Below are 27,347 nucleotides of genomic sequence, written 5' to 3'. Positions count from 1 at the left end.
GCGGAGGAGTCCAGCACTTTTATCCATGACCTCCCGCCACCGGTGGTCACTATGAGACATTGCAGCTGAGAGCTAATCCTGCCAGGGCCCTAGCTCCAACAGAAATGTGGCTTTTGTCATCCTAACAGTGACATTGTCCAGTCTACTTTGTCACACTCTCCTAAAGAATTGAGGGACTTTTATATTGAGGAAATGAAACCATGGCCATAGAATTGTTATGCTTGCTCAAGACAGACAGAAGAAACTGAGCGCTGCTCCCCCTGCAGGCAATCTTGTGCAAATTCATGGAGGGAGGAGTTTTAAGCGGGGAGGGGAAACCAGCCCTCCACCACAGCTGCATGCACACGTCATCCTTTGCTACCTGCCCAAAGGTGAATTCACAATTGGGAATGAGGTGGACCCTCCGCCCCCTCTACAACCCCATTGGCCAAAAAATGGGGCAGGAGGAGGGCGGGGAGAGCATGTTGTGCGAATAGTTCCTGCTTGGAAAAATGTAACACCCTGTAGCCAAACTTCATAACAAATGAGAACATTTACTCCAAACTAGGCATTAAAACATTTATTTCCTTTCATTTGTGCTTTGACTACTATCATACTAAGCCGTGGGATCGTACACCACTTCCTCCCATGCGTAAGCTTGCAGTCTGGAAAGCACCCTGTTCAAGCTGCTTCTATCCTCAGGCTTGAATTTGCCTCAGACAGGAAGGATCTAATGGCTGTATTCAGCTCTTTTATCACAGTGGAGTATCTTGCAAGTTTGCAAGAATTACATTATGCTGCTGAAGGGTGACAGTGATGTCTGAAGTTGAAAGGACCAGTACTGGGCATGTCTTAATGAAAGAAGTGTAAGACTTTCTATGAACCCTAGACAGACATACTCCTTTATTATTGCACTTTATACTAGTTGTACACATCAAGCCTGCAACACAGATTTCAATATGCATATTTGTACTATTTTAACAGATGATTTCAGCAGCTCACTAATACTTTAGCTTGTGCTGCACAATTCATGTAATGCTTAAGCAAGATTGCTTAAGCATTACATTAATTGCGCAGCACAAGCTATAACAAGTTGTAACAATATTACAAGTGGTAGTGCAGCTATGCACCAAAGAATAATATAAGATCCAGTCAGTGGAAGGGAATACAATTGTTACTTCAGACATGGGCAGTTACTGTTGGATTGGATATGGTTCTACAGATTATATATACATAGATTAAGATATGATTTTATTGTAGACTATCTACAAAAAGTATTCATAGTGGGCCACTGAGGAAGACCCAGGAGGATTGATATGTGTATGGCTGATAAGAACCAGAAAAGAATTGGTGTTTGAAAATCAGAATCATACAATGACTCTTCTCTACATATGTGGACTTGTAAATTGTCATCTTGTACCGTGGACAAATTGCTTTGGATTATTGGACCTCTATAAGAATTGTGAAATATTTTACTATTTGATTCAAATTAAGTTTATTAGGATCTGAGACCAGAAAACAAACTGGAACAGAAATAAGAAGGATTGTGATTCAGAGTTACTATTGGGTTTCACAAGAACTTCACTATTTGGGCAGTTTCATTTTAAATTTTGCATGAGAATTCTTATGTGGAAACAATGTTACATGCTATTTTAGAATTTCACTATGTTATATTTTGTGATAATGATTCTTTATTGAAGTATTAAATGAGTATTTCTTAATCTCTTTGGTTCTCAGCTTGGGTACAGTTGTGATTTGGTGAACCCTTCTAGTTCATGTTTCTTGGCTACTGTCTGTGAATAGCTCTTGTTGTTCAAGTACACACCTTTTGAGAGAGTGAACCAAGGTCTCCAAATTGCCCCAAGCAAATAAGGCTGGAGCTTCTTCAGAGATGTGTCCATGCATAGTTCATTGACTCTTCATCTCAAGGCAACAGATTGTTTAGTTGTAATCCTGCTGCCATCAGATGCCTTCACTGTTGGCACTCAGTAGCATCAACAGCCCTCATATCCAGCCAGATACATATGCCATGAGAAATAGATGAAGCAATTAAAGGCTCTTGTGAGCCCAAAGTATAGATGGTGCTTGTTGCATATCAGTCCAGTTCCTTCCAGAAATGTCAGCCTTTTGGGAAATACTGATTGACATTGACTGCATGTACATACCAGTAATGACTGCTTCTAGATCTATCATTTGTAGACTATGTGGCTGGTGAATAGGGCAAAAATGTGACAAAGCTGTATGAACTACTCTCTCAGAAATAAATGGAAAAAATAAACTAAGGTTTTTTCTTCAAGGCTGTGCAATAAGTAGCATAGTACTTTTGAGTGTTTGAAGCACTTTCCAGTTAAATATTTGTAACCATGGCCCACACGATGCACAGTGTTACGGTGGTGTAACATTGAACTGCAGGCCTTCTGAGGAACTGAAAGGCTGTTCAGGACACTGGGGAGATCTGTCCTCCTCATTCAGGCCTGTGGGGAGATCTGCAGAAGCACTGTGTGTACAACCGCTGGACCCTGCCTTTCAAGTCCACAGCAGCCCCACAGAGCAGCGTTGTGCCTTCATAACACTGTGCACCATATCAGTCAACTCTGTGAGTTATATTGTTCACCATTCCAGATGGGGAGCGAGGCTAGGGTGCACTGGCTTGCCTAAGGCCACCTAGTGGATACATGGCAGAGACATGGATTTGAACCAGGGGCTTTTGGATCCACAGCTCAGACTTAGCCACTACCCCACACCAGCTCACACCAATTATTTGATGACATATGATGCATCTGTTTAGGATATTAAAAAACATTATTAGAGTTATGTCCCTTCCGCAGTTTATTGGCTTGTTTGGACAATTTTTAAAATTTATTTATCTAACATTTCTATACCACTCAAAACTTGCATCTCTGGGCGGCTTACAATTAAAATCAATAAAAAGTACAAAAGTTAAATTCATTTAAACATTACAATCATTAACATTATCATTTAAAACTCCACATTCAAAATTATCTATAAATCTAATTAAAAGCCTGGGTGAATATGTCTTGGGTGCCTTTTTAGAAGTTGCCAGAGGTGGGGAAGCTCTTATTTCAACAATAGCAATGCTGCTGCTATGGTATAATCTACAGTGCCTGGGCTGGCTTGGACATAAAGCAGGTCAACACGTAGTCTGCCACCGATGTAGGGCAATAGGAGAGAGGAATGTAGAAGAGCTTTGCATCCCAGCCTGCGGAGTAGCGTGTGCGAGGGTGGCAGGACGTCAGGGCATGTTCCATGCAGTTGGTGACCAGGCAGATGTTGTGGCTGCCTTTCTTGATCATTTGTTGGAAAAACCTGTAAACTGTGTGTGGAAAACATAGTCTGTGCAACAATATAGGAGGCAAGCAAACATTTTTGGTAGCTAATGGAATAAAACAGCCCATGGGTACCTCCCCCAAAAGTCATTCCAAAGAAGAAACACTGAACTGTCCTTGATGCTTCAGAATGGAGATTCCTATGGCAGGACTGGGAGTTCTTGGACTTGGGTTTCTCACCTTCCTGTTAGCCTAGCCCGAGCTAGGTCAGCCTAGCTGAGCCAGGCCGTTCCCAGTGCTGCCTTCCCTCCAAACCCTGCTTTTTACCCATGCCTTTAGCTGAGGTTCAGGGCATGAGTGCATCCTTAAGCCTGGCACACGGGTCATTGTGATTACTTGGGCTGCTTGCAGCCTGAGTGGACACAGATCCAGGTACTTAGAGTGTCTGTCTCCTGGGGGAAGTCCCCAATGCACTCCACACATCATGCGGTGCACTGTGGGACTCCCGGAGGCCAGGACATGCTCCAAATCTCCACCAACATTTAACTATTGTCTGGTGGGGCAGGTAAGTGGTGCAATAAGTAGTGCTCCCCCACCCGTCATGTGAATGCCCTTCCAGAAATGTAACTCACGGGTCTCAAAGTATTGTTGTCCGTAGGATTCTTTGATGTTGCAAGGCACTTGACTCCATATATTCTTAAAATCCTCCACTGCTATTTTTGCAATGTCTGTAATGAAAGAGCCAGGCTCAACAATGCTGACCCAAACCCCAAAATGGTGGAGCTGCCGCCTGCATTGGAACCAAAGAGAACAAGAAACCAGTCACCTTCTATGGATCAATCATAATCATCCTGATGCATTATTGATTTTTAAATAGTACCACTGAGGATTCTAGCTCTCGGATCTTCTGGCCCTCCTGATCCCTTTCCTTATTTTATTTTATTTTATTTATTAGATTTATATATACCCTTCCAAAATGGCCCAGGGTAGTTTACCAAAAGTTAAAAAACACAATTAAAACAGGTTAACAGTTAAAATCAAACTACAAAACAGAATAAAATGAATTAAACAATTCAAACAGCTTAAAAAAAAACCCTGGAAAATCAGGGCAGCAATTTAAAACAGTTTTCCAGTCATTTACAAACCCTGGTTTTAAAGTTTATATGCTAGAAACTGTTTCTCAAAGGAGCAGATGTACCTCCTGTAAAAGCAAGAGAAAGCCCAACTGAGTTTTTCTTACATGTATATACCACCCCATACATGAGAGTCCATGGGCAGTTGTTACAAAGACTGTAAGTTGATAGTATGAAGGCTTTCTTGTAGAAAACATGGCAAGAACAAACTCCCTTCTTTCCAGCTATCCAGAGTCAGCACTAGGTTGCTCTGTGCCCTCACTGCCCCATGGACAAAATAGGACCCTGCACAGCTTCTCCCCTTCCCGCCCTTGGAGAATGAGAAAAAAGGAGCTGTTAGAACAAAGGACTTGGCCACACTTGAAGGGGAAGAAGAACTGCTGCTGAAGCTAGTGAAGGATGTGGCAGTGGCAGCTCATCAGAAGAAGAGTTGGTCTTGCTGAGCCCTTTGTTGGCAGCTCCTCCACCTCCACCCATCAGCCAGTGGCAGCGTCCCCCAGGCCTTTGTGCTATCTCATCACCTGCAGGATGCTCCCATTGGCTGGTGGGTGATGCCCAGCAGCAGCATTGATGTGCCAGACATTTCTCAGTATTGCTGCCACTGAAACGGCCAGGTCGCTGGGTATAGACTTTCGGGCCCATGCCCAGCCTGGCCCACCAATGAGTTTGGCCCTGCCCCTATCTCCTCAATTTGCTTATTATGTATTTCTATGAACATGCATACATAAGAACAGCCCTGCTGGATCAGGCCCGTGGCCCATCTAGTCCAGCATCCTGTTTCACACTGTGGTGCACATTCCTCATTCACTACTCAATAAGTTTCTCCAATGGGCTTTAAACATTTTTTTAAAGTTGATATAATAAACTAAATGGCACTTTAACACAACTGATGAATTGCGGAGGCTGAGTGAGTGACAGAACTGCCACCATGTGTGGGCTGTGGGGGGAGTGCCGCTTCAGCAGAAGCTCCCTGAAGAGGAGGTCACTCCAGCAGGGATCTGAGTCTTTACTTTTCAAGGTTCTGCTTGCAACTCCCCTGGCACCATCTCAAACTGTCCAACAAGTTTGCAGTTTGACCGAATCAGTTTGCCGGACTGCAAATTCCGGCAAACGTGGAATTTGGACCACTATTTATTTATTTATTTATTTATTTATTTATTTATTTATTATTTAACCACCCAAACTTTCATCTCTGGGTGGTTAACAAGGACATAAAAATAATTAAAACCAATATAAAAGGTTAAAACAGTTTAACAATTTAAAAACAGTATAAATTTAAAACAGTATAAAATTAAAACTACAAATTTAAAAAGCTGAAAAAGCTTTGGTGAAGAGATGGGTCTTCAGATTTATTTATTTTTAAGTCAGAGATGGGGAGGATTGCATCTCAGCAGGGAGCGCATTCCACAATCACGGGGCAGCAATCAAGAAGGCCCGTCTCCGTGTGCCCATCAGACGAGCTGGCGGTAACTGGAAATGGACCTCCTCAAGTGACCTCAGTGGGCGGTGGGGAACATAACGAGGAAGGCGTTCTCTTAGATACCCAGGGCCTAAGCCATTTAGGTCTTTATAAGTTATAACTAGCACTTTGTATTCTGCCCAGAAACCAATTGGCAGCCAATGTAGCTCCATCAGCAAGGGTCTAATGTGGTCTCTCCGAGATGACCCGGAGACCAACCAGGCTACCGCATTCTGAACCAACTGAAGTTTCCAGACCATGTACAAAGGCAGCCCCACGTAGAGCGCATTACAGAAGTCCAGTCTGGCGGTTACCCACAAATGTACCACCGTTTTGGGGTCATTGATCTCAAGAAACAGATGCAGCTGGCGTATCAGCTGAAGCTGATAAAAAGCATTCCTGGCCACCACCTAAACCTGAGAAACCAGGGAGAGGTGTGGATCCAGAAGTACTCCCAGATTCCTGTTCCTTTTGAGGAAGTGTGACCCCATCTAGAACAGGTAGGTCAAAATGGTCTCTGGAGTTCTGACCCCGCACAACAAGTACCTCCGTCTTATCTGGGTTCAGCTTCAGTTTATTCTCCCTCATCCAGCCCATTACTGCTTCCAGGCAGGCATTCAGGGAAGATATGCCATCACCTAAAGAAGTTGACATGGAGAAATAGATCTGGGTGTCATCAACGTACTGATAACACCCGGCTCCAAATCCCCAGATGATCTCTCCCAGCGATTTCATGTAGATATTAAAAAGCATTGGAGACAATATGGAGCCCTGAGGGACCCCATATAAAAGCTCAAGTTTTGAAGAGCAACAGTCTCCAAGTGATAAAATCTGGAATCTGCCTGAGGGATAGGAGCAGAACCACCGCAAAGCAGTGCCTCCTACACCCAACTCCTTCAGACGTTCCAGAAGGATACTATGGTCGACAGTATCGAAAGCCACCGAGAGATCCAAAAGGACCAACAGAGTCACACTTCCTCCACCAAGTCCTAATTGGAGATCATCTATCAGACTGACCAAGGCAGTCTCCACCCCGTAGCCCGCCCAAAAACCAGTTTGAAATGGGTCTAGATAATCAGTTTCTTCCAAGACCACCAGGAGCTGGGAGGCCACCACCTTCTCAATCACCTTACCCAACCATGGGAGGTTGGAGACAGGCCTGTAGTTATTAAACTCTGAGAGATCCAAGACAGACTTCTTAAGAATAGGTCTAATGATTGCCTCCTTGAGACAAGGAGGCATCCTGCCTTCCCTCAGAAAAGCATTTATGATTTCCACCAGGCCTCCTCGAACATCCTCCCTGCTAGATAGAACAAGCCATGTCGGACAAGGGTCAAGAGAACAAGTGGTAGGCTTCACTGCTCCAAGCAGCTTGTCCACATCCTCAGGAGTCACAAACTGAAACCGATCCAGTCGAAACACATAAGAGGAGTTGTCGGACACCTCCAATTCAGACATTGAATTAATTGTGGAGTCTCTGTCTAAGTTGGCCCGAACCCAAGAGATTTTATCTGCGAAAAATTTTTTAAACACCTCACAGCGGGTAACTGATGACTCCAAATTCTGGTTCAGGGGAGTTGGGGCTGATACTAGTCCCCACACAACCCTGAACAACTCCACTGGACGCAAGTTCACAGAAGCAATATGGGCAGAAAAGAACTGCTTCTTTGCCACACGTATCACCTGAACATAGATCTTTAAATGTGCTCTATGACATAGTCTGTCGGATTAAAGTCGAGTCTTTTTCCACTTGCGCTCCAGCCACCTACCTTGCCACTTCAGTCCCTGTAGATCTTCCGTATACCAAGGGGTCAGTTTTGAAGCAGGTCGGAGGGGATGCTTAGGAACAATCTTGTCTACTGCCCTGGTGAGCAAGTTGTTCCAATTCTCAACCAGGGCATCAAAAGGGTCACCATAAAAGCCAACATTTAATCCCTCCAAGGCTTCTTGGAATCTTACTGGATCCAATAACCTTTTCAGGTGGACCATTCTAATTGGCTCCTCGCCCCTGCCGAGGTGGGAAGTGGTTGTAAGTCCAACCTTAACCATATGGTGGTCTGTCCATGACAATGGAGAAATCACAGGAGTCCCTACCCACAGAACACCACCCTGATCAGAGTAAAAGACCAGATCGAGCATGTAACCTGCAATATGCGTCGGTCCAGAGACCACTTGGGATAGGCCCATGGTTGTCATGGCCGCTATGAACTCCTGAGCTGCCCTGGACAAATTGGTCCCGAAATGAACACTGAAGTTCCCCAGCACCAAAAGTCTGTGAGACTCCAACGTGAATTCTGCAACCATGTCCGTGAGCTCAGTAAGGGATTCCATCGGGCAGCAGGGCGATCGGTACACCAACAGCGTGTGGCCCAGGGGTCGGTGTGGATTTCCACCCGAGCAGTGATGGTGGCAGGGGGGTGGGGTGTTGTTGTTTTTTTTAACCAACAACACCCAAGTTTTGGAGTGGCCTGTGGGCCCAGTGGGAAGGCCTTTGTGGCATCTAGGGGGTTGGGGCACTTCCCCTCCCCGCCACGGGCAAGTACATGGCTCTTTGGGCATACAGGTGGGTAGGCTTCCCCCACTTTGCCTCTACAGGCCACTTCGCTGGGGTTGCAAGGCCTTTTTTAGGCCTCTATCCCTAGTCAGTCCTGTGTGGGCTTGTCTGCTGGGTGGTGTCAGCATTTAGTGGCCAGGTCTTTCATTTTGGAAACAGGTCCTCAGGCCTGGGATTTGCTTGTGTGCTACACCTGAGAGGCCCCTGGCCTGTGCTTTTCTAGGTTTGGGGGGCCTGTGCTACACTGATGGGCCCCGAAAAGGCCAAGGGGGAAACGCGTGGGGCACCTGTCCGGCCTTGGCCGAGGCCTGATTCTTCATCAGAGGATGACTGGGACATGGGCGCTTATTGCGCACCTTGAAGTTCTTGAGAAAGAAAAACAGGGGGCGGCTAAGGAAAAAGAGAAAGGGGCAGGGGCATAACTACCAATAGGCAAGGAAAGACAGTCATCTTGGGGCCCCCCAGAGGCATGTCACATGACTCTTCACCCACCCATGTTGCACCCCCTATGAATTATGTTGAGTCTCTTGGAGATTGGCAGTAGCAGAGAGTTAAAAAACTAGATTCAATGTGAACTAGACATTCACCGTATTCATAATGAGGATGTGAGTGTGAGTGCACTATATATTGTGAAGTGTGTTTGTGTGTGTATATCAGTGAGGGGCCCATTTTAAAATCTTGTCTCTGGGCCCACTCCAATCTTGCTACTCCCTGGAAAGGTGGACCATCTGGCATTCCTGCTGAGCATAAGAGGGTCACCAGGGGGGCTAAGAAAGCCAAACTCATGCAGTCCCTGTCTGCCAGGCTGGATGTTTTAGAGTCATGAGGGCAGCAGCCGGTCCAGACATTGGTGGACTTAACTTTGGACAACACCAGTCCTGCGCCTGCGTTGGAATCATCTGGCAATGATGGTCACACTCTGGACAGGCAGGGGTCTGGTAGGTCCTTGCACCACACTTGGCCTTGGGGAATGCCGCCCATGGCACCTATATATAGCCCATACAGGTGGCACCCAGGCATGTATGGCCCTTCACTCCCTTATGGGGCATGTGCACAGGTCTGGCAAGGTGGTGTAGCCCCTTTGGTTGGAGCCCCACCAGCAGTTCCTTATGGAGCTGCAGAGGCTCCTGGAACACAGCCCCCTTATCCACCGTGTGATACCTCCCTCCCCTTGGGTGACCATTTGTTGCCTGCTGTTAAGGAACACATTTGGTGTGGGGAATCTGTTGATATCTTTCAATTATTATTCAGGGAACCCGAGCCGGTAGTGAAGGATGGGGAACAAAAAAGGGAGGAGGAGAAGTCAAAACGCAAGCTGGTGGAACACAACTGGGCTAATTGGCTGTCAGCATACATGGTCTATATGGGCGTTATGCTGCAGGTGCACACGTCCAAGGGCCCCGCTCTCGTTAAATACATGGACATCATATACCAGGGGTACATGGATTTTATGGGGAATGCCTGGGAGTGGTACAATCATTCCTTCAGGCACAGGGCAGCATTGAACCCTGCTATCCCCTGGGTTAGGCAACATCAGGAGCTTTGGCTTCTTATCATGACCTCCTTGAGGCCCATTCAAGGGGAGCGTGCTGACGGCAGCCATTTGATATCTAAGACTCCTGCAACTCTGTCCCCTGGGCCTGTCACTGCACAGGGTGTTCAAAGTACCCTGCCATGCTGGGCATTTAATACCAGTGGAAAATGCAGTCGATCACCCTGCCGCTTCCAGCACGGGTGTGGCTTCCGCGGCGGAAAGTATGCCAGCCTCCACTGCCAGCACATCAAAGGCTTCAGGGGCGGCCTTAGAGACCCACCAGTTGGTGGCCAGAAGGCTGGGGGTGCTCCACAAGGGGGATCCCATGGAAAAGGGCCTCAGCCCAATTAGGATCCCAGTTTTTTCCCACCTCCTGGAAGAGTACCCCCTTTAGGACCAGGTGGCTTATTTGTGGGAGGGTTTCAACTTTGGTTTTCACATCCCTTATGTTGGTCTGAGAAAGCATTGTCCAGCCCCAAATCTGAAGTCCGTCCTGGGGATGGAAATGGTGGTGCTCAAAAAGATTCGCAAGGAAGTAGCCTTGGGACATGTTCTTGGCCCTTTTGAAGAGCCGCCCATGCTGGACTTTCACATCACCCCACTGGGGGTAGTGCCCAAGAAGGCACCGGGCGAGTATAGATTGATTCACCACCTTTATTTCCCACACGGCGCTTCAGTGAATGATGGGATCCCAGCAGAGCTCTGCTCTGTGAAGTACACCTTATTTAATCAGGCGGTTAGGGTGGTCCGTTCATGTGGGCCCGGCGTGCTTTTGGCAAAATGCGACATAGAGTCTGCATTTCGCCTGTTCCCAGTTCACCCCGCCGATTTTAACCTATTGGGTTTTGCGTTTGAGGGCCAGTATTGCATTGATCACACCCTGCCCATGTTTTGTCTCGTGCACAGCCTTCGAAGCATTTAGTTCCATATTGGAATGGGCGCTTTGCTGGAGGGCTGGGTTGGTAATGACAGCTCACTTTTTAGATGACTTCCTTTTCTTAGGAAGGGCAGGGACCAGGCGATGTAGGCGCCTCCTAGATGGTTTCCAAGCTCACTTTGCTCAGAGCTGGGTGTCCCATTAGTGAAGGATAAAACTGAAGGACCCTCCACCATCCTTACCTTCTTAGGAATCGAGCTGGACACTCAATACGGAAGCTCTAGGCTCCCACAGGCGAAACTCAAGACCTTGAGGGCATTGTTGCAGGCCTGTCGCCAGGCGCAAGGTCACATTAAAGCAGCTACAGCAGCTTATTAGACATCTAAATTTTGCATGCCGGGTAGTAGTGCCCAGCCACCCCTTCTTACGTCGGCTCTGTGATGCCACTAGCGAAGTTAGGAGTTGGCACCATAGCATTAGGGTGACTGCTCCTATGCGGGCTGATCTGGAGTTATGGGCATCCTTTCTGGACTCCGATAATGGTGTCTCCTTCTGGGGGGATTCCCTTCTGTTAGAGGCTGAGCTTCAGGTCCAATCGGATGCTGTGAGTGGCCTGGGTTTTGGCATCTATTTTCATGGGCACTGGTGTGCTGAAAGGTGGCCAGATGCCTGGGTAGATGGGGATATTACCAGGGATTTAACATTCCTGGAATTCTTCCCAATTGTAGTAGCTATACACATATGGGCTGACCTGTTTAAAAACAAGACCATGTGCTTCTGGTGTGATAACCAGGCCATGGTCCAGGTCATCAACCGGCAGACGTCTAGGTCCCCTAGGGTTATGACCTTGGTGAGGGTCTTTGTAATGGCATGTTTAACTAATAACATCATGTTTGTAGCCTGCTATGTGCCTGGTGTCCAGAACAGCTTGTCGGATGCGCTGTCTCGTTTCCAGGTGCAGCACTTGCATCAGTTGGCACCAGAGGTGGAGTCGGAGCCTGAAAAGATGCCCCCTTGGCTGTGGAGCCTTGGTGCTTAGAAGCGCAGAGAACTGTTTGGGTCTCTTTGGCTCCCAACACTAGGGCAGCATATGGTAGACAGTTCAGGGCCTTCCAGGAGTTTAGGTTCTAGGAAGGAGTGGCTCAGGTATGGCCTTCACCCGCTGAACACCTGATGCAGTTCTTGGTTCACCTTAAGGGTAAGGGGTTATCTCCCAGGGCCCTGGCAGGTTACCTAGCAGCCATTGCTTTCCACGCTAAAGCTCAGGGTTTTTGTGACACCACAGGGGACTTTAGAGTAAGAAGGATGCTGGAGGTCTGGGCCCGGGAGTGTCCGGTACAGGCAGACCGTCGTATGCCCCTTATGCCCACAGCTGTTCAGGGTGCCCTGGAACGCTTCTCGTCCATCTGCCAGTCCCCCTATGAGGCTGCACTCTTCTGTGCGGAAGATGTTGACTTGGGACCAGCCTCAGAGCAGCTGCGCCTTCGGTTTTCCAAGACCAATCAGAAGGGCAGGGAGCAGCTAGTTTCGCTATACCTGGCTAGCAACGTACTCTTGTGCCCTGTGCAGGCATTAACATCTTAGGCAGTCCTCCAGGGGTCCACAAGCAGGTGCCTGTTCGTGCACGCACATGGACGGCCCCTTTCTCAGTATCAGTTCTGGGCGGTGGTGCAGCGAGTCCTGGCAGTGGCAGGGGTCCCCACGGAGCACTTGTCCCTGCACTCATTCTGTACTGGAGCAGCTTCGGCGTCCTCCCGATTGCATCTCTTGGGCGAGGCTATTGAGTGCATTGGGCATTGTCAGTCAGCCACATATAAGAAGTATGTGTGCTAAGGACTGGGCTGCAGTCACTGGTTGTTTTCTCCTTTCAGGCACAGTGCGACATGCTGAGAGGGCACGGGTCCTCATCCTGGGTCATTTGATTGCGTTCTGGGCCCGTAGAGCTGCATGTGGGGTTCAGCCTGGAACACAACTGGGACTCAGGAAATGGGCATCTCCTGGATTGGTCGTCGGGGCATGGTCATTGCCCAGTTTTTGCCTTGGCTGCAGGAATTCCTGGTGACTAATCCACCACCCAATATCATCGTGGTGCACCTGGGAGAAAATGATTTAGCTATGCAGTCAGGGTTTTCCATCCTCTGTAACATGCAGAGGGACATTGCACAGGTTTTGGACTGGTTTCCAGGGATCTCAGTGATCTGGTCCGCCATGCTGCAATGCAGGGTTTGGAGGGGGCCAGGGACCCCTATTGGATTGACAGGGCCCACAGAAAAGTTAATGCCCAAATGGCACGTTTTGTAGGGGCCCATGGGGGTGGTTTTGTGGCACACCTAGACATCGTTTTCTCGGCACCTGGTTTGTAAAGAGGGGATGGAGTTCATCTTTCATCCAGTGGGACGAGGTCGTTTCTTAGAGACCTGGAACATGGATTGGCTGCTTTTTTGCGAGGTTGGTTGGGCAGTTGGGGGCTAACTAGGCTAACCCCCACTATGGCAGGTACAGTACAGTCGGGAATAACTTTGCTGGCTGGTGAACACCTTCAGGTAAGCGTTTGGCCATAGGTTGGCCAGGGCAACTCTCTAGAGACTGCACGGCTCAGGGAGATCAGCCCTTGACCGATCTACACTGTCAGGCTAAGCTCCCTGGAATCGCTGGATGGCTACCGGGGTGTGTGTGTGCGGCTATGGCAGAGTCCTGGCACTAGGCCGGCTAGGATAGGCAGCCCCTGTTTTAGAGCACTGGGGCTGCCTGGAGCCCAGGTGTATTGCCCTATGCCATAGGCTAGGCATGCCCTGTTGGCGCATGCCTATTGATACCACACTGTATGGGGTGGAGAGCCAATCCCTGCTCTTTTTAATTCTGTTGTTCTGAAGTTAAATAAATCATGGCCCTAATTTATACCAATACCTTGTGTCTCGTGTCTTCTTGGGTGCTGGGCAAATTCACTTGACATTCTCTGCCCATTTGTAACCTACATTTGAAGTTCGGTGGGCTGTCTGAACCCATTCATAATTTCTTTTCAGAGTTATTTTGTAAAAGAAGAATTGATTCATGCACTTGTGCTGGGTACAAGACATAAATGTGAGATTCAAAAGATCCAATTATTTGTACGTCTTCAGTTGTGTTGTAGAAAAGGAGATGTTTAATTTACCAAGAAATGCTTAGTATATATTTACTGGAAGTTATTTTACAGTAGTTCTTAACTTAGGTCTTCCTCTTTAATATAATCCAAACAATCTTCCACTTCATGAGTTGACAAGACAACAGTTTTTGTTTATGACTAATATAACTTAGCTGGAAAACCCCACCAATACCTAATTCTTTCTTGTAATTTTTAAACCACTCAACTAAATTCTTTTCTCTTCCATAATGTTCTAGGGGATATCTGACAGTTTAATAATTTTTCTCCATTAATTTCAAGCCCTGGATTTTGCCTTATAATATTCCAAACTAATGGCTTTATAATTTACTCAAAATTTTACTAACACATCTCTTGATTGTTTTATTTTTTCCAAGTATTTTAGCAATTTTTGCATTAATTCTATAGACAGATTTGAGATATATTTGTTCTTCACTGCTTATAACCAAAATATGTGCAACTTGCTGTTCCATAAACATTAAATTTCCTTTTTCTGCACCCTCCAGTATCCTTCTAAAAATCAGATATGTCCATCTTATTTTCATTTTGATCCAATAGCTGTTCCAGTCTGAGTATCCTTTCATTTATGTCCTTAAATCCATACATGTGTTTCTACTCTCATCTTAAGATCACTTTCAAATTCTGATTGTGCTTGAACCAATTGTTTAACTCTCTCATTTAAAATTTTATTGTCAATTTCGCTTAATTTTGTTTCTAATGTTTTAACTGTCTGATCTAATTTCAGTTTTAAATGCATCCAGTTCTGCTCTCAATACAGATGTAAACTCTTCCGGTGCCATGTTTCCAATGCCTCAGTATTCTGTTTCCCACTAGTTTTTGTTGTCTCCTTTTTCTGTATGAATTGTGTTATACATTTTTGACCTCATTACTGTACCCTATACAAGTCTCACTCAAGGGAAACAAAATAGGCTACACATATTTAAGAAATGTTCTTAGTAACTTATTTACCAAGAAATAAAAAATTTCAGTGCCGTTTAGGACTCCATCTGGGTCCATATCTCATTCCTTCAAAGCAGCTAAATGGGTTACTTTAATCAAGCAAAAGCAACATCACTTAACCAAGCAAAAGAGAAAGCCATAGGGCTGGTATTTTACCTCAGGTTGTCAGAGAAGGCTTCCACACCATACTTGGCTGGGCAGTAACCTCCTCCAAAGCACGCGAGTCTCCCCATCACACTGGCCACATTGACCACCCTCCCTCTGGCTTTTTTCACCAGAGGTAGCATGTGCAGCGTCACGTCAATCACCCCAAGCAGGTTGACATTTATCACCTTGGCAAAGTCATCCTTAGTCAGCCAATCATCAGGAGCTGCTGGAGAACCAATGCCTGCATTGTTCACCAAGCCCCAGAGTCCTGTGTGAGGAGAGAAGATACTTAGAAAATGTTATGCTAAAAACTAGAGATTTTCTGTTTTGTGTAGTGTCTATAAGGCCACATAGCTTTGTGGTCCCTACCAAATGCAGATATACATTCAAGAATCAAAAACGTTTCAGTGTAAGTTCTACCTTAACTTTCACAAAACTGAAGAATGAAGAAGGTACTATCTCACATGTGTTGCTCTGAGAACTTATCATTCATTCATTCATTCATTCATTCATTCAATTTTTATACCACCCTTCCAGGAAGGCTCAGGGTGGTTTACATCAAAACAAAACCATTAAAATCAGTTAATGATTAAAACAGAAATTATAAAACAGTATAAAACAATAATAATTAACAATTAAAACATCTTAAAATGGCAATTAAACAATTAGAACAATTAAAAAACCCTGAAAACCAGGTTACAACATTAAAATCTATTAAAACAATATTAATTAAAAGCCTGGGTGAACAGGTGCATCTTTAAAGAGTTTTTTAAAAGCTGTCAGAGAGCGGGAGGCACTTATTTCATTAGGGAGCACATTCCAAAGCCTTGGGGCAGCAGCGGAGAAGGTCCATCCCTGAGTAGCCGCCAGATGAGCTGGTGGCAACTGTAGACGGACCTCTCCTAATAATCTCAATGGGCAGTGGGGAAGAAGACATTCTCTTAAGTACCCAGGCTTTAGAGTTTTATAGGTTCTAACCAGCACTTTGTATTCTGTCCAGAAACATATCAGCAGCCAGTGTAACCCCTTCAGTATGGGAGTAATATGGTCCCTCTGAGATGATCCAGAGACCAACCTGGCTGCCGCATTCTGGACCAACTGTAGTTTCCGGTCTACATACTAGGGTAGCCCTATATAGAGCGCAATCCAGTCTGGAGGTTACCGGCAGATGTACCACTGTTTTGAGGTTGTTCATCTCAAGAAATGGACGCAGCTGACATATCAGCCAAAGCTGATAGAAGGCACTTCTGCCCACTGCCTCAACCTGGGACACCAGGGAGAGGCTTGGATCCAGAAGCACCCCTAGACTGCATACCTTCTGGGGAAGTGTGACCCCATCCAGAACAGGCAGATCAAAATTGTCTCTTGAGTTTCGACCCCTCACAATGAGTACCTCCGTCTTATCTGGATTCAGTCTCAGTTTGTTATCCCTCATCCAGCCTATCACCAACTCCAGACAGGCATTTAGGGAGGTTATGCCCTCTCCTGATGATTCTGTCATGGAGAAATAGATTTGGGCTATTTAAGATTTGTGCTATTTACCTTAAGCTCTATGCTTGGGGGCGGTGGGGGGGAGGGCCAATTCACATGTCCATAAAATAAAGGGTAGGAGGCAAAATACCCAGGAATCCACAGGAATCCCTCCAGCCTAGGTTCTTCAAACTAGGGTAAACCAGATTCTGTAACCAGGTCTAAACAAAGGTAGGAGAAAAAGAGAGCCTTCCTACTCTGCTCTTATGGTTGTGTGGATCCACTCACCTATCATGCAGCTCTTGGGGCAGAGCAGCCATTGGAACAATAGAGAACTGTGGCTAGAGGGTCTCCAACCATGTAGGTGCCACTCTGCAAAGCACACTATGATCCAGTCTCTGCAACCATTTCAGCAGGTCTGGGTCTGCCTCCTGTTCCTCAGTGTCCAATCAAAGGGTAGTTGCTGATATGAGACTTTCCCCTTCTGCTGGCAGCTCAAAGCATGCTTGGAAAGCAGAGGGACCAGGGGAACCTCCATGGTAGCATGGGGCTTAGCTCTTGATTTGATCAATCAACTCCCCGGCTACTTTATCCATGGGTGTCCTGGGTTTGGTGACCCAAACAGATGTTCTGATCATCTGTGACTGCTATAGGCTGCTATGAGATTACGGTCTCAACTTTAGGAGCTGTTTTACTGTTTTTAAAGTAATCTATCCTGGATGCTTGTACACTGCTTTATTGTGTGTTATTACTATTTGTGTATATTAGTTATATTTTGTTATTCTGATTTTTATCTCTTGGCTGGCCAACGGCTGTAATAAAAACTGATTGATTGACTGCTAGAGAAGGAGTGTGCCACCTTGTGGGTGGCACATTGACACATGTTTCCCTGTATACTTTCTTAGGATTGGGCTCTAAAACTGTTAATCAGCTTTGCAGAGGGTTTGTTATCACAATTTACAAGCATATCTTTTAAACAGAATCTCACTGCTGGCCTTGCCTACATACAGCACAACATGACAGGAGTAGGAAGACTCTGTCACCTTTGTTCCCCACACATCCTTTCACCCATGTGGTTGCTGCCTCAACACTTTCTGTGCTGGTGACATCCAGAATGGTGGTTTTCAGGCGCTCTGAGGTGGCCTTCTCCAGCTGCTCTGCCCCCTTCTGGGTAAAACAAGCTGCCAACACCCGCATGCCCTGAATATCCAACTGCCTGGCCAGCTGGTTCCCAAAGCCAGAGTCACAACCAGTGATGAAGACATATCTCTCTGTCAGGTTGTCCACCGTCTGTCTCTCCCGGTACCATCGGCGAAGGAAGTAAAGCCCCACTAGGGCAGCCAGGTACAGCCACATGGCTAAAAGCTGCAAGGCAGAAAGAAACAAGCAGAGTGTAAGAGCTGGGACAACTACAAGTCCATCAGCTTGTGAAAACAGAATTTGAATTTCCACTCAGCCACAAAGTTCACTAGGTGACTTTGGGCCAGTCACTACCTCCCAGCTAAACTACTGCATAGAACTGTTGCCAGGATGAAGTATAGGTGCAGGAGGGGAAATGAACACCTGGAAAGCAAAGTAGGGCAAAAATGGCAATACATTAACAAATGGTGTTCTAGCAAGCTGATCCAAATCCAATGACCATACCATGCTCTCTTTGCATACAGAGATTTTTACTAATTGAGGGCCAAAGGGAATGTGTCATAGGCACTTTGCAGATTAAACCTTACCACAGTGTCACTACAGATCTGCAAATTGTGCTTCCATCTTGCCTGTGTTATCAACATTGCAGTCCCTGCCCTGTGCTGTCTGCAAGGTGCCATTCACATTCCCGATGCCTTGTTTCAGATTTTATCCTTGCGTTTTAGTCCTGCAACATTGTTAAAAATGTGGGAATTATCTTTGGTAGAGAAACCCCTTTTTCATCATAGCAGAGTGCACAGAGGCACAAGACAACGGATTAAGTTAGGCATGCATGTATGCTGAGAGTAAAGTAACTTGGAGCCAGTTCATAGTTTCAAATCAATATATATGGCATTTATTAGATAACTCCATTCTAGATAGGAAAGTGAGGAGTTAGGATCTCTAATCTAGCTAGCTAGCTGGATGCAGATGGATTCTGCATCTCTGCACACATGGTGCAGGGAGAGGAGCTTGCTTGCATGTTGCAAGGTAGAAAGAACAGGAAGAGAAGGGAGGAAGTGACCCTGAGATTAGCAATCTACATTCCAAAGGGATAGTTTTAGAGCAATAGAGAAGGGATGATCAATGTCTTGACCCTCTAGCCCTCTGACTCACTAGTCTGTCCTCCTTTGTCACTGAGACAAGAGACAGAGCAAAGTCCTTCACTTCCAACAAAAAATATAGCTGTATTTTTTCCATTTTAGGGTGTTTGGGGCAAACTAAAAAAGACTGCTCCCTCTGCTGGTGGATTTGCACAAGTCCCTTTAATTCTGTTGTCAATTCGCATTTTACGGTGGTTGTAGCCTGTAATCTGGAAAGCGCCATGGGTAGGCATCCTGACAAAACTTACTTGAGGAAGTCCCATTGAAATCGAAAGGACAGGGTTAGGCATGCCTAACTTGCTGTTCAATTTCCATGGGATTTTTGTGAATACATTTGGTCAGGATGTCAGCTACTGTCTCCTGCATGTGTTTTCCCTTTTATAACTACTGTTGGGGTTGGGTGGCGTGGAGAGCAGAGCAGAGCAGAGCCAGACTGAGACTGTGCTGCGAGTGGAAGAGGGCTTTTGTCTTTTTTAACTGCTGCTATTTTCCTACTGAAAACCACAACCACCACTATTCTGTGGTTATTTGCTGTAATGGCTCCTTTGGAGGCAAACCTCAACACACTGTTTTTTGTGGCAAGGGGTGAGATTTTCAGCACAGACAAAGCTTCTCTCCATGAATGCCATGGTACTGATCCAAACCAGCCCTCCCTCAGTAGCTGCTTTGTTTGTTTTTTCCCTTGGGGACACACACACACAAATGCAGGACATTTTCCAATTTAGTCTGAAGTCAACTCATACATATAATGCCCAAAGTCAGAATAAAACATACTAATTGGCAAACTGAAACATGCAAGGGCGGGGGGGCTCCATTTGTTTGATCAATGTTCTTGATTCATTCTGAGTGCCAGAATTTGTTTTCTTAACACAAAATTTGGGTTTCCTATATTTGCACAATTAGGTTTTCTGTTGTTGCTGTGAAGCAGAGTATTAAGAACTTGGGAAACAGATACCTACAGATGAATTCCCTCAGAACTAACCTGACCTCTTCTCACTATAGGTGGAGGATCAAACGTTAGATTACATTTTTATATTTAAGAAACTCCCTGGAAATAGAAAAAAAAATAGCACATCAGAGAGAAGCTAGGCTGAACCTTTCTCTCTGGCATGCTTGTTCTCTATGTGCTGGAAAGCTTTTGAAGTATCTTACAGTGCTCACATATAGTATCCCATAAGACAGTATAAGGGCGATGAAATACGCATTTCTACACGTCAAATCTTTTTTCAATGACCTTCTTTAACGCACAATTGCAAGTTACAAGTTTAAAAACATTAAAAGCTTAACTAAACCACAGATGTAGTAAAATAGCAAATGTTTTGATGTAAGACAACATCCTCAGTGCTATACAAAGATGGCTGAGTCTTGTTCTTAAATACAAATCCACACCATGATTCAGGTAAAGAACTGAAGGCAATCAACTAATCCTGTGCAGCTCCCAATATAACATAAAAGGAAAACAGTGGGAGGAGGAGGAAGTGTTCTTTTCAAATGCAAACCAGGGCAAACCCTGCTTAGCAAAGGGAACAATTCATGCTTCCTACCACAAGACCAGGTCTCCTCCATGACCCCTGAAAATTTGTCCCTAGTGGTTGCACAAAGGTTACAGAGTGCTTCACAGGAGCATAGGAAGCTGCCTTATACCAAGTCAGACTATTGGTCCATTTAGCTCTGTATTGTCTACGCAGACTGGCAGCAGCTTCTCCAAAATTACAATCGAACACAAAAGAGGTATTACTTAAAATGAGATGCGGAGGGGGGAGGAATCTGAATACTAATGATGTATGTGGTGCAGGATCAAAATACCTTAAGGATATGTAGTAAACAAAACCACCACCATGAAACTATTAATGTACAAATTTTATCAAAACTATTTATGTAGTATTCGGTAAGTCAGAGCAGCATGTGGCAAAGGTGCACAAAAATTACAGCATGAAATATAATTTGTAGCACTAAAAGTTTCCAAGTTCTTTATCAGCACAGGTGGACTATTACATCAAGTAGAAGAAAATTAAAGTTAAATAAGGTTTCAAGAATATTTCTGTTTCTAAAATATTTTGTTTCTAAAAAACAAAAACAATGCATCACTAAATAGAAGAACTTATATAGAAAATGCATTCCAGTTTATAACAAAATCATTATATATATGATAACATCTCACTGAACAGTTGAAAGTCCTTTTTAAATTCAAGATCTGGGGAAAATGGCATACGATTTTTGTTCCATTATATTCCCCCCTCATATCGATTTGTAGTCATCCTAATTTTCTCTCTCTGATACCTTATTATTATGAGCCATAGGATATTATTATTATTATTATTATTTCTTGTTTATACAGTCAGAGAGGTGTTATTGACTGGTTTGTTTTATCCGCGTGGGCGGGCGAGGTGCGTGAAAAATTCCTGATGCTATTTATGACCAAATATATCCTCTGCTATAAATAACCAAACATTCATAACTTATAATTTGGTTGAGCAAGAAAATGGCTCTCAGTCCTCAATGTGACCAATTTGCTGTCCTCTTACAAACGGAAAGTTTAGATGCTGGGGCAGAAGGATTGGGGTAGAGGGAACAGGCAGAAGGCTTGGGGGGAGGGGAGTAGGAGCAACCGGTGGTGGCCGCAGACTCTAGCGATTGAGTGAGACAGGTAGCGGGGGAGCGGCAGCGCAGGCGAGAGAGGCACGCGGGGGAGCGGCAGCGCGGGCGGGCGAGGCGCGTGGGGGTAGCGGCAGCGCGGGCGGGCAAGGTGCGTGGGGGGAGCGGCAGCGCGGGCGGGCAAGGTGCGTGGGGGGAGCGGCAGCGTGGGCGAGCGATGCACACGGGGGAGCAGCAGCGCGGGCGGGCGAGGCACGCGGGGGAGCGGCAGCGCGGGCGAGGTGCACGGGGGAGAGACAGCATGAGCGAGGCACGCGGGGGAGAGTCAACGCGAGCGAGAGAGCTGTTGTGGGGGGGAGACAGAGCGAGTGAGAGAGCTGTGGGAGGACCAGCCAAACAAATTCTCCCAACTAACCCCAAAAAGGAAGTGAACTACCGCACAGATGCTCTGTGCGGGTTCAGCTAGTTTTTATTATTATTTCTTGTTTATACAGTCAGAGAGGTGTTATTGACTGGTTTGTTTTATCCAGACATCGAGTCCTTCCCAAGGACCTGGGATGGCTGAATTTTATTGTCAATGTTGTTGCTGTTATAGATATCGTCGCGGAATATAGGCTGTTCCCAGTGAAGCTGCTTTTTGTAATTGGCTGATGGTAATTTCTGTGGCCCCTATGGTGTTGAGGTACTCTTCAAGGTCTTTGGGAACTGCACCCAGGGCGCCAATTACCACTGGGATTATTTTGGTCTTTTTCTGCCACAGCCTTTCAATTTCAATTTGTAGATCTTTGTATTTGGTGATTTTTTTCTATTTCTTTTTCTTCTATTCTGCTATCCCCTGGCATTGCTATGTCGATTATTTTGACTTGTTTTTCTTTCTTCTTGACTACAGTTATATCTGGTGTATTGTGTGGCAGATGTTTGTCTGTTTGTAGTCGGAAGTCCCATAATATTTTTACATCTTCATTTTCTTCAACTTTTTCAATTTTATGGTCCCACCAATGTTTGGCTACAGGTAGCTTGTATTTTTTGCAGATGTTCCAGTGTATCATCCCTGCTACCTTGTCATGCCTTTGTTTGGAGTCAGTCTGTGTGATCTTTTTACAACAGCTGATTAGGTGGTCCACGGTTTTATCTGTTTCTTTACAAAGGCGGCACTTGCTGTTTGTTGTTGACTTTTTGACTTTTGCTCTTATTGCATTTGTTCTTAGTGCCTGTTCTTGTGCAGCCAGTATTAAACCCTCTGTTTCTTTCTTCAAGTTGCCATTCTTAAGCCATTTCCAGGTCTTGGTGATGTCTGATTTTCCACTTATATTGTGCAAATATTGACCATGCAGGGGCTTATTTCTCCATTTTTCTGCTCGGTTCTTGACTTATTCTTTCTTGTAGGCCTGCTTTGTTTCATTGGTGTAGAATAGTTTCTCATTATTGACCATTTGAAGTGCATCTTCTTCACTGTCCTTGATATATTCTTCAAGGCCTCTTTTCTCCTCCTCTACTGTTTGATGGACTTGCAGCATTCCTCTTCCACCTGAGCTGTGAGGGAGGTATAGCCTATCTACATCACTGCGGGGGTGCAGAGCATGATTGATGGTCATGATTTTCCTGGTCTTACGATGCAGCACCTCTAGCTCTGCCTAGGTCCAGTCTATTATTCCTGCAGTGTATCTGATAACAGGTATAGCCCAGGTGTTTATGGCTTGTATGGTGTTCCCTCCATTGAGTTTGGACTTATATATCTGAATGTTTTTGCTGACACCAGTTGTTTCTAAACATTTTAGTATCCATGAGTGAGGCAATGAATCGAAGGCTTTCTTGTAGTCAATCCATGCAACACTTAGATTTGTTTTTCTCCTCTTGCAATTTTCTAAAATCATTTTGTCAATCAGCAGCTGATCTTTTGTGCCTCTGGTGTTCGGGCAATTTCCTTTCTGTTCAACTTCTTCTTCTTCTTCTTTTTATTATTATTATTATTTTATTATTATTATTTTATTATTACATTCATATCCCCCTCTTCCTCCAAGGAGCCCACAGCGGTGTACTACATACTTCAGTTTCTCTTTCACAAAAACCCTGTGAAGTAGGCTAGTCTGAGAGATAAGTGACTGGCCCAGTGATATGAGACAAGTGATATGAGACAACTAGACTTCTGTTATTTGGATAAACCCATTGACTTGAATTCTGCACGAGAGAAACTCATGAGTATGCCTTACTCCTGGCTGAATTTCCTTCAGTTTAAGTATTATTTCTCATCCAGATAGAATAAAGCAAGCAAGAAGAGAACTAAGTTTGAAACATTAGTACTAGATGTTTCAGAGTCCTCCAAACCTTAGTTCTAAGTTGTATGGTATTATAACAAATCAAATGACCAATCCTTTAATTGACCTTGAGTGAGAAGGGGAAATGATTTACAACAGACTATTAGATCTGGAATGGAATAAGATATGGAAATGGCAACCAGTTGCATCAACCTCAGCCTGAATTAAAGAGAACCTTTTCCATAGGTGGTATGTGACCCCTTCCAAATCAGTTTGTATCAACAAGAGTATTTTCCCTCTCTGTTGGAATGGTTTGTGGGTCAAGGGGAACATATTTTCACTTATGGTCATCCTGTCCTTGTGGGTTTTCCCCCCCTTTTGGTCAGAGATTTTCTCAGAGATGAGTAAAATCACAAAGCAGAGGCTAAGTTTGAGTCCGCAGTTGGCATTACTAAATATATTTTCAGGGGTTAACTCAAAGTTGTCATCTAAGAATTTGATAGCATTTATGTTAACAGCCACCAAGTTCTCTATTGCACAACATTAGGGAAATAAAACTATGACCTTTGATACTTGGCATCAGCACTAGTAGCGTATAGCTATATCGGAAAAACTATCCCATATTATTCATTTTCAATTGGGTCAGGATAACCCCCTTTTTTAAAGGACATGGTTTGATTTTATTTACCAATCAGGAAAACTTTGCTCATTCTCCACCTTCCAATCACATAAGTATCTGGAAAGATTGTTAAATGAAGCTGTTGTGTGTTTGAGTAGAAACTAGAGCCTTCGTGATTTGCTGAAAGGGATATAACTGCTATATGTGACGCTCGTTGTTCTATTATAGACAACAGTTTGTTTTAATAAAAATAAAGGAATTAGAGGTGGAAATAACATCCCACTGAAAAAAATACATAAATCATACCTTAAGGATGATCACCTTCATGTATATACACTTTATAAAAACCAAAGCAAAACTTGCACAGAGATTATTCAAGTAAGTCTTACAACTGCAAAAAATAAAAAATTCCTGATGCTATTTATGACCAAATATATCCTCTGCTATAAATAACCAAACATTCATAACTTACAATTTGGTTGAGCAAGAAAATGGCTCTCAGTCCTCAATGTGACCAATTTGCTGTCCTCTTACAAACCAAAGTTTAGAATTCAGTTGCACCAGCTGTGTTGCAATAAGCCCGGTGATAGCTTTTCTTAAAGCAACAGTGCATACATAAGTCATTCAAAGCAACTCTCAGTCCATTCTGTCATTGAGATCTGAAGGAAATGAATTGGCTGTTAAGAAATCCATCTTGCTTCCTTATGATATAAACGTTTTTGGGCATTCCTTCCTTGTGGTTTGTTTTGTTAGTGAGCAGTGGTGGAGCCACCATTGTGTAAATGGGTTTGAAGAACCAGGACCACCACCCCTCAAGGACCACATGTCATGCCCCAGCCATACCTCTGCGTCTAATTTCAGATGCAGGGCATTATTTTGCTCGCAAATGGGGCTGTGCGGTCCCATCTATGAGCAAAATCTGGCTAACACTTTTAAAGGCAGGGAGAGTTGCTCCCGGCCTCGCTGTGAATGTGGCGCTGGTCAGCTTTTGCTCGTAAACAGGGCTGCGCAGCCCTGTGTGTAAGCGAAAACAGTGCTGTGTCCACAGCATGGCCAGGAGCGACTCTCCCTGCCTTTAAAAGGTTCTTCCTTTAAAAGGCAGGGAGAGCTGCTCCGGCTGCAGAGCAAATGCAGTGCTGGCCAGACTTTGCTTGCAAACGGGGCCGCACAGCCCCATTTGTGAGCTAAGCCATGCCCCCTGCATCTGATGTAAGATGCAGGGGGTGGGGCTTAACCACATGCCCTGCATCTGACATCAGAAGTGTCTGATGCAGGGGGCGGGGCTAGGGCCACAGCAGCAGGCTGAACCCGGGCTGCCGCTGGTCTCCCTCTGCCCCTGTTTGTGAGATAGTGTTTTGGCAAGAAATGGATAGCTGTGTGTGTAATACTTCTTGATGACTGCTGTGATTCGTTGAAATAGCTGTCTCTACTGCTGTTTTTGGCTAAACATTTTGGCCATTTGTGCTTTGTTTCAAGCTGGAAACAAGATGCAAAATCCATTTCGTGCACATTCCTAGTTGATAGTGGCTAGAATGGTGATAGCTAAGAATTGGAAGCATGGAATATTATTTATTTATTTATTTATTTATTTATTTAAATTTTATATCCCGCTCTTCCTCCAAGGAGCCCAGAGCGGTGTACTACATACTTGAGTTTCTCTTTCCCAACAACCCTGTGAAGTAGGTTAGGCAGCGAGAGAAGTGCCTGGCCCAGAGTCACCCAGCAAGTGTCATGGCTGAATGGGGATTTGAATTTGGGTCTCCCCGGTCCTAGTCCAGCACTAAACAAAACAACTAACCATGAAACTATTAATATACAAATTCTATCAAAAATATTTATGTAGTATTCCACCAAATTTCATTAAGCCAATCTAACATTATGTCTTTGCACATCCACCCTTTCTCATTAGCACGAATAACAACATTCGAAGGAAAATTGCCTTTTCAGATAGATTTCCAATAAAAAATTAGCAATGGTTTTTGTTTGTCGCCATTTGTGGCACAGGCTAATAGGCATGTGAAAGATGTCTTCTCATTTCCAGTTGTCACTATGGAAACTGTTTTTTCTCCTTTTTCATTCACAGTCCTATTCAGGAGTCTTTAATCCACTCCTTTGGAGGTTTTTCTCCAAATCAGGCCAAGCTGTAACATCACTTCTCCTTGCACAATTTCAGCATACTTGCCAGGCAATCTTTTTCTGATTTCCACCTACGAAAGCAGCATTCATCCACTTCAAATTCATGGGTTGCAGCTCTATTTCTGATCTGTTTAGCTCTTAGCACAACTCTCAGCTTGAAACTAGCAGTGTAGCTCTTATGCCGCTTGGGAGCCATTTCCTCCCATGAAAACGCCACTAGAAATCCCACCCGGAAATCTCTCGTAAACGCCGCATCGGCGGGAGCACTTTTCCAGCTTGCACCCCAATTCTCACATAAACACCACATTGGTGTAAATGCCGCAGGCAGCAAAAAACAACTTTTAAAAAATGTACCTGCCGCAGCGTTTCTACTGAAAATTACGGTATATGTGACCAATTTGCTTTTGTTTTACAAACTGAAGGTTTGGAATTCAAATCCTAAAATCATGCCTTATATAGTACAATTACTCAAAGTATTTTGCTGTCCACCACTCATGCCCTCCAACTGTTTTGACTATAAATGCCTCCCCCCATGAGAGTACCTTCTCTTGCACTTCCCTTGCATGCCACCTTCCATGCCTCATGCTCAAGCCATCGTGGAAGAAAAGGACACCATCTGGATCACAGGTAGTTATGAACAATGGGTGTTTCTGTCTCTTTCTCTAAAAAACCTTTCACCCCATACTTCTGTCCCCCTCCCTCAGCAACGCTATGTGGTGAATGTGTATTAGGGGCAACCTAGGGTATTACTGGAGAGAGTCTGCTAACCCACTTACAGGAAGACTGTTTTCAGCTAATTTACTAGGTGCTAATTCTTGCTTAATAACCCTCTTCTCTCATTCTGCACTCCTATTACCCCTTTAAAAAAGAAACTCTTTGTTCTCAAGGCACATGTCTATGTTCTTTTGTCTCCTTCCTGAG

At 44.8% G+C, this 27,347-nt stretch overlaps 1 protein-coding gene across 4 annotated transcripts in view; it reads right to left on the bottom strand.

Annotated features, from left to right (window-relative positions):
- Nucleotides 1-544: 544 nt before the first annotated feature.
- The window catches only part of LOC128346556 (17-beta-hydroxysteroid dehydrogenase type 6-like), a 41,537-nt gene continuing 14,734 nt past the window's right edge, over nt 545-27,347 (bottom strand). The window contains exons 1-5 of one of the 4 annotated variants that reach the window (XM_053299983.1): nt 24,763-24,911; nt 17,583-17,904; nt 15,079-15,337; nt 3,899-4,056; nt 545-3,313 (exon numbers count right to left, since the gene is read on the bottom strand). In XM_053299983.1, the coding sequence (XP_053155958.1) occupies nt 3,096-3,313; nt 3,899-4,056; nt 15,079-15,337; nt 17,583-17,895 (948 nt within the window). In that variant the 5' untranslated portion in view covers nt 17,896-17,904; nt 24,763-24,911 and the 3' untranslated portion in view covers nt 545-3,095. Of the gene's footprint in view, nt 3,314-3,898; nt 4,057-15,078; nt 15,338-17,582; nt 17,905-21,284; nt 21,347-24,596; nt 24,728-24,762; nt 24,912-27,347 lie in introns of those variants that run through there. The other 3 variants (XM_053299982.1, XM_053299986.1, XM_053299985.1) reach the window with 3 other exon arrangements.

This window comes from Hemicordylus capensis, chromosome 2 (assembly GCF_027244095.1).
Source record: "Hemicordylus capensis ecotype Gifberg chromosome 2, rHemCap1.1.pri, whole genome shotgun sequence".
Lineage (NCBI taxonomy): Eukaryota > Metazoa > Chordata > Lepidosauria > Squamata > Cordylidae > Hemicordylus > Hemicordylus capensis.
Note: the sequence above shows the minus strand (reverse complement) of the source record. Positions and strands in the feature narration are given on the sequence as shown.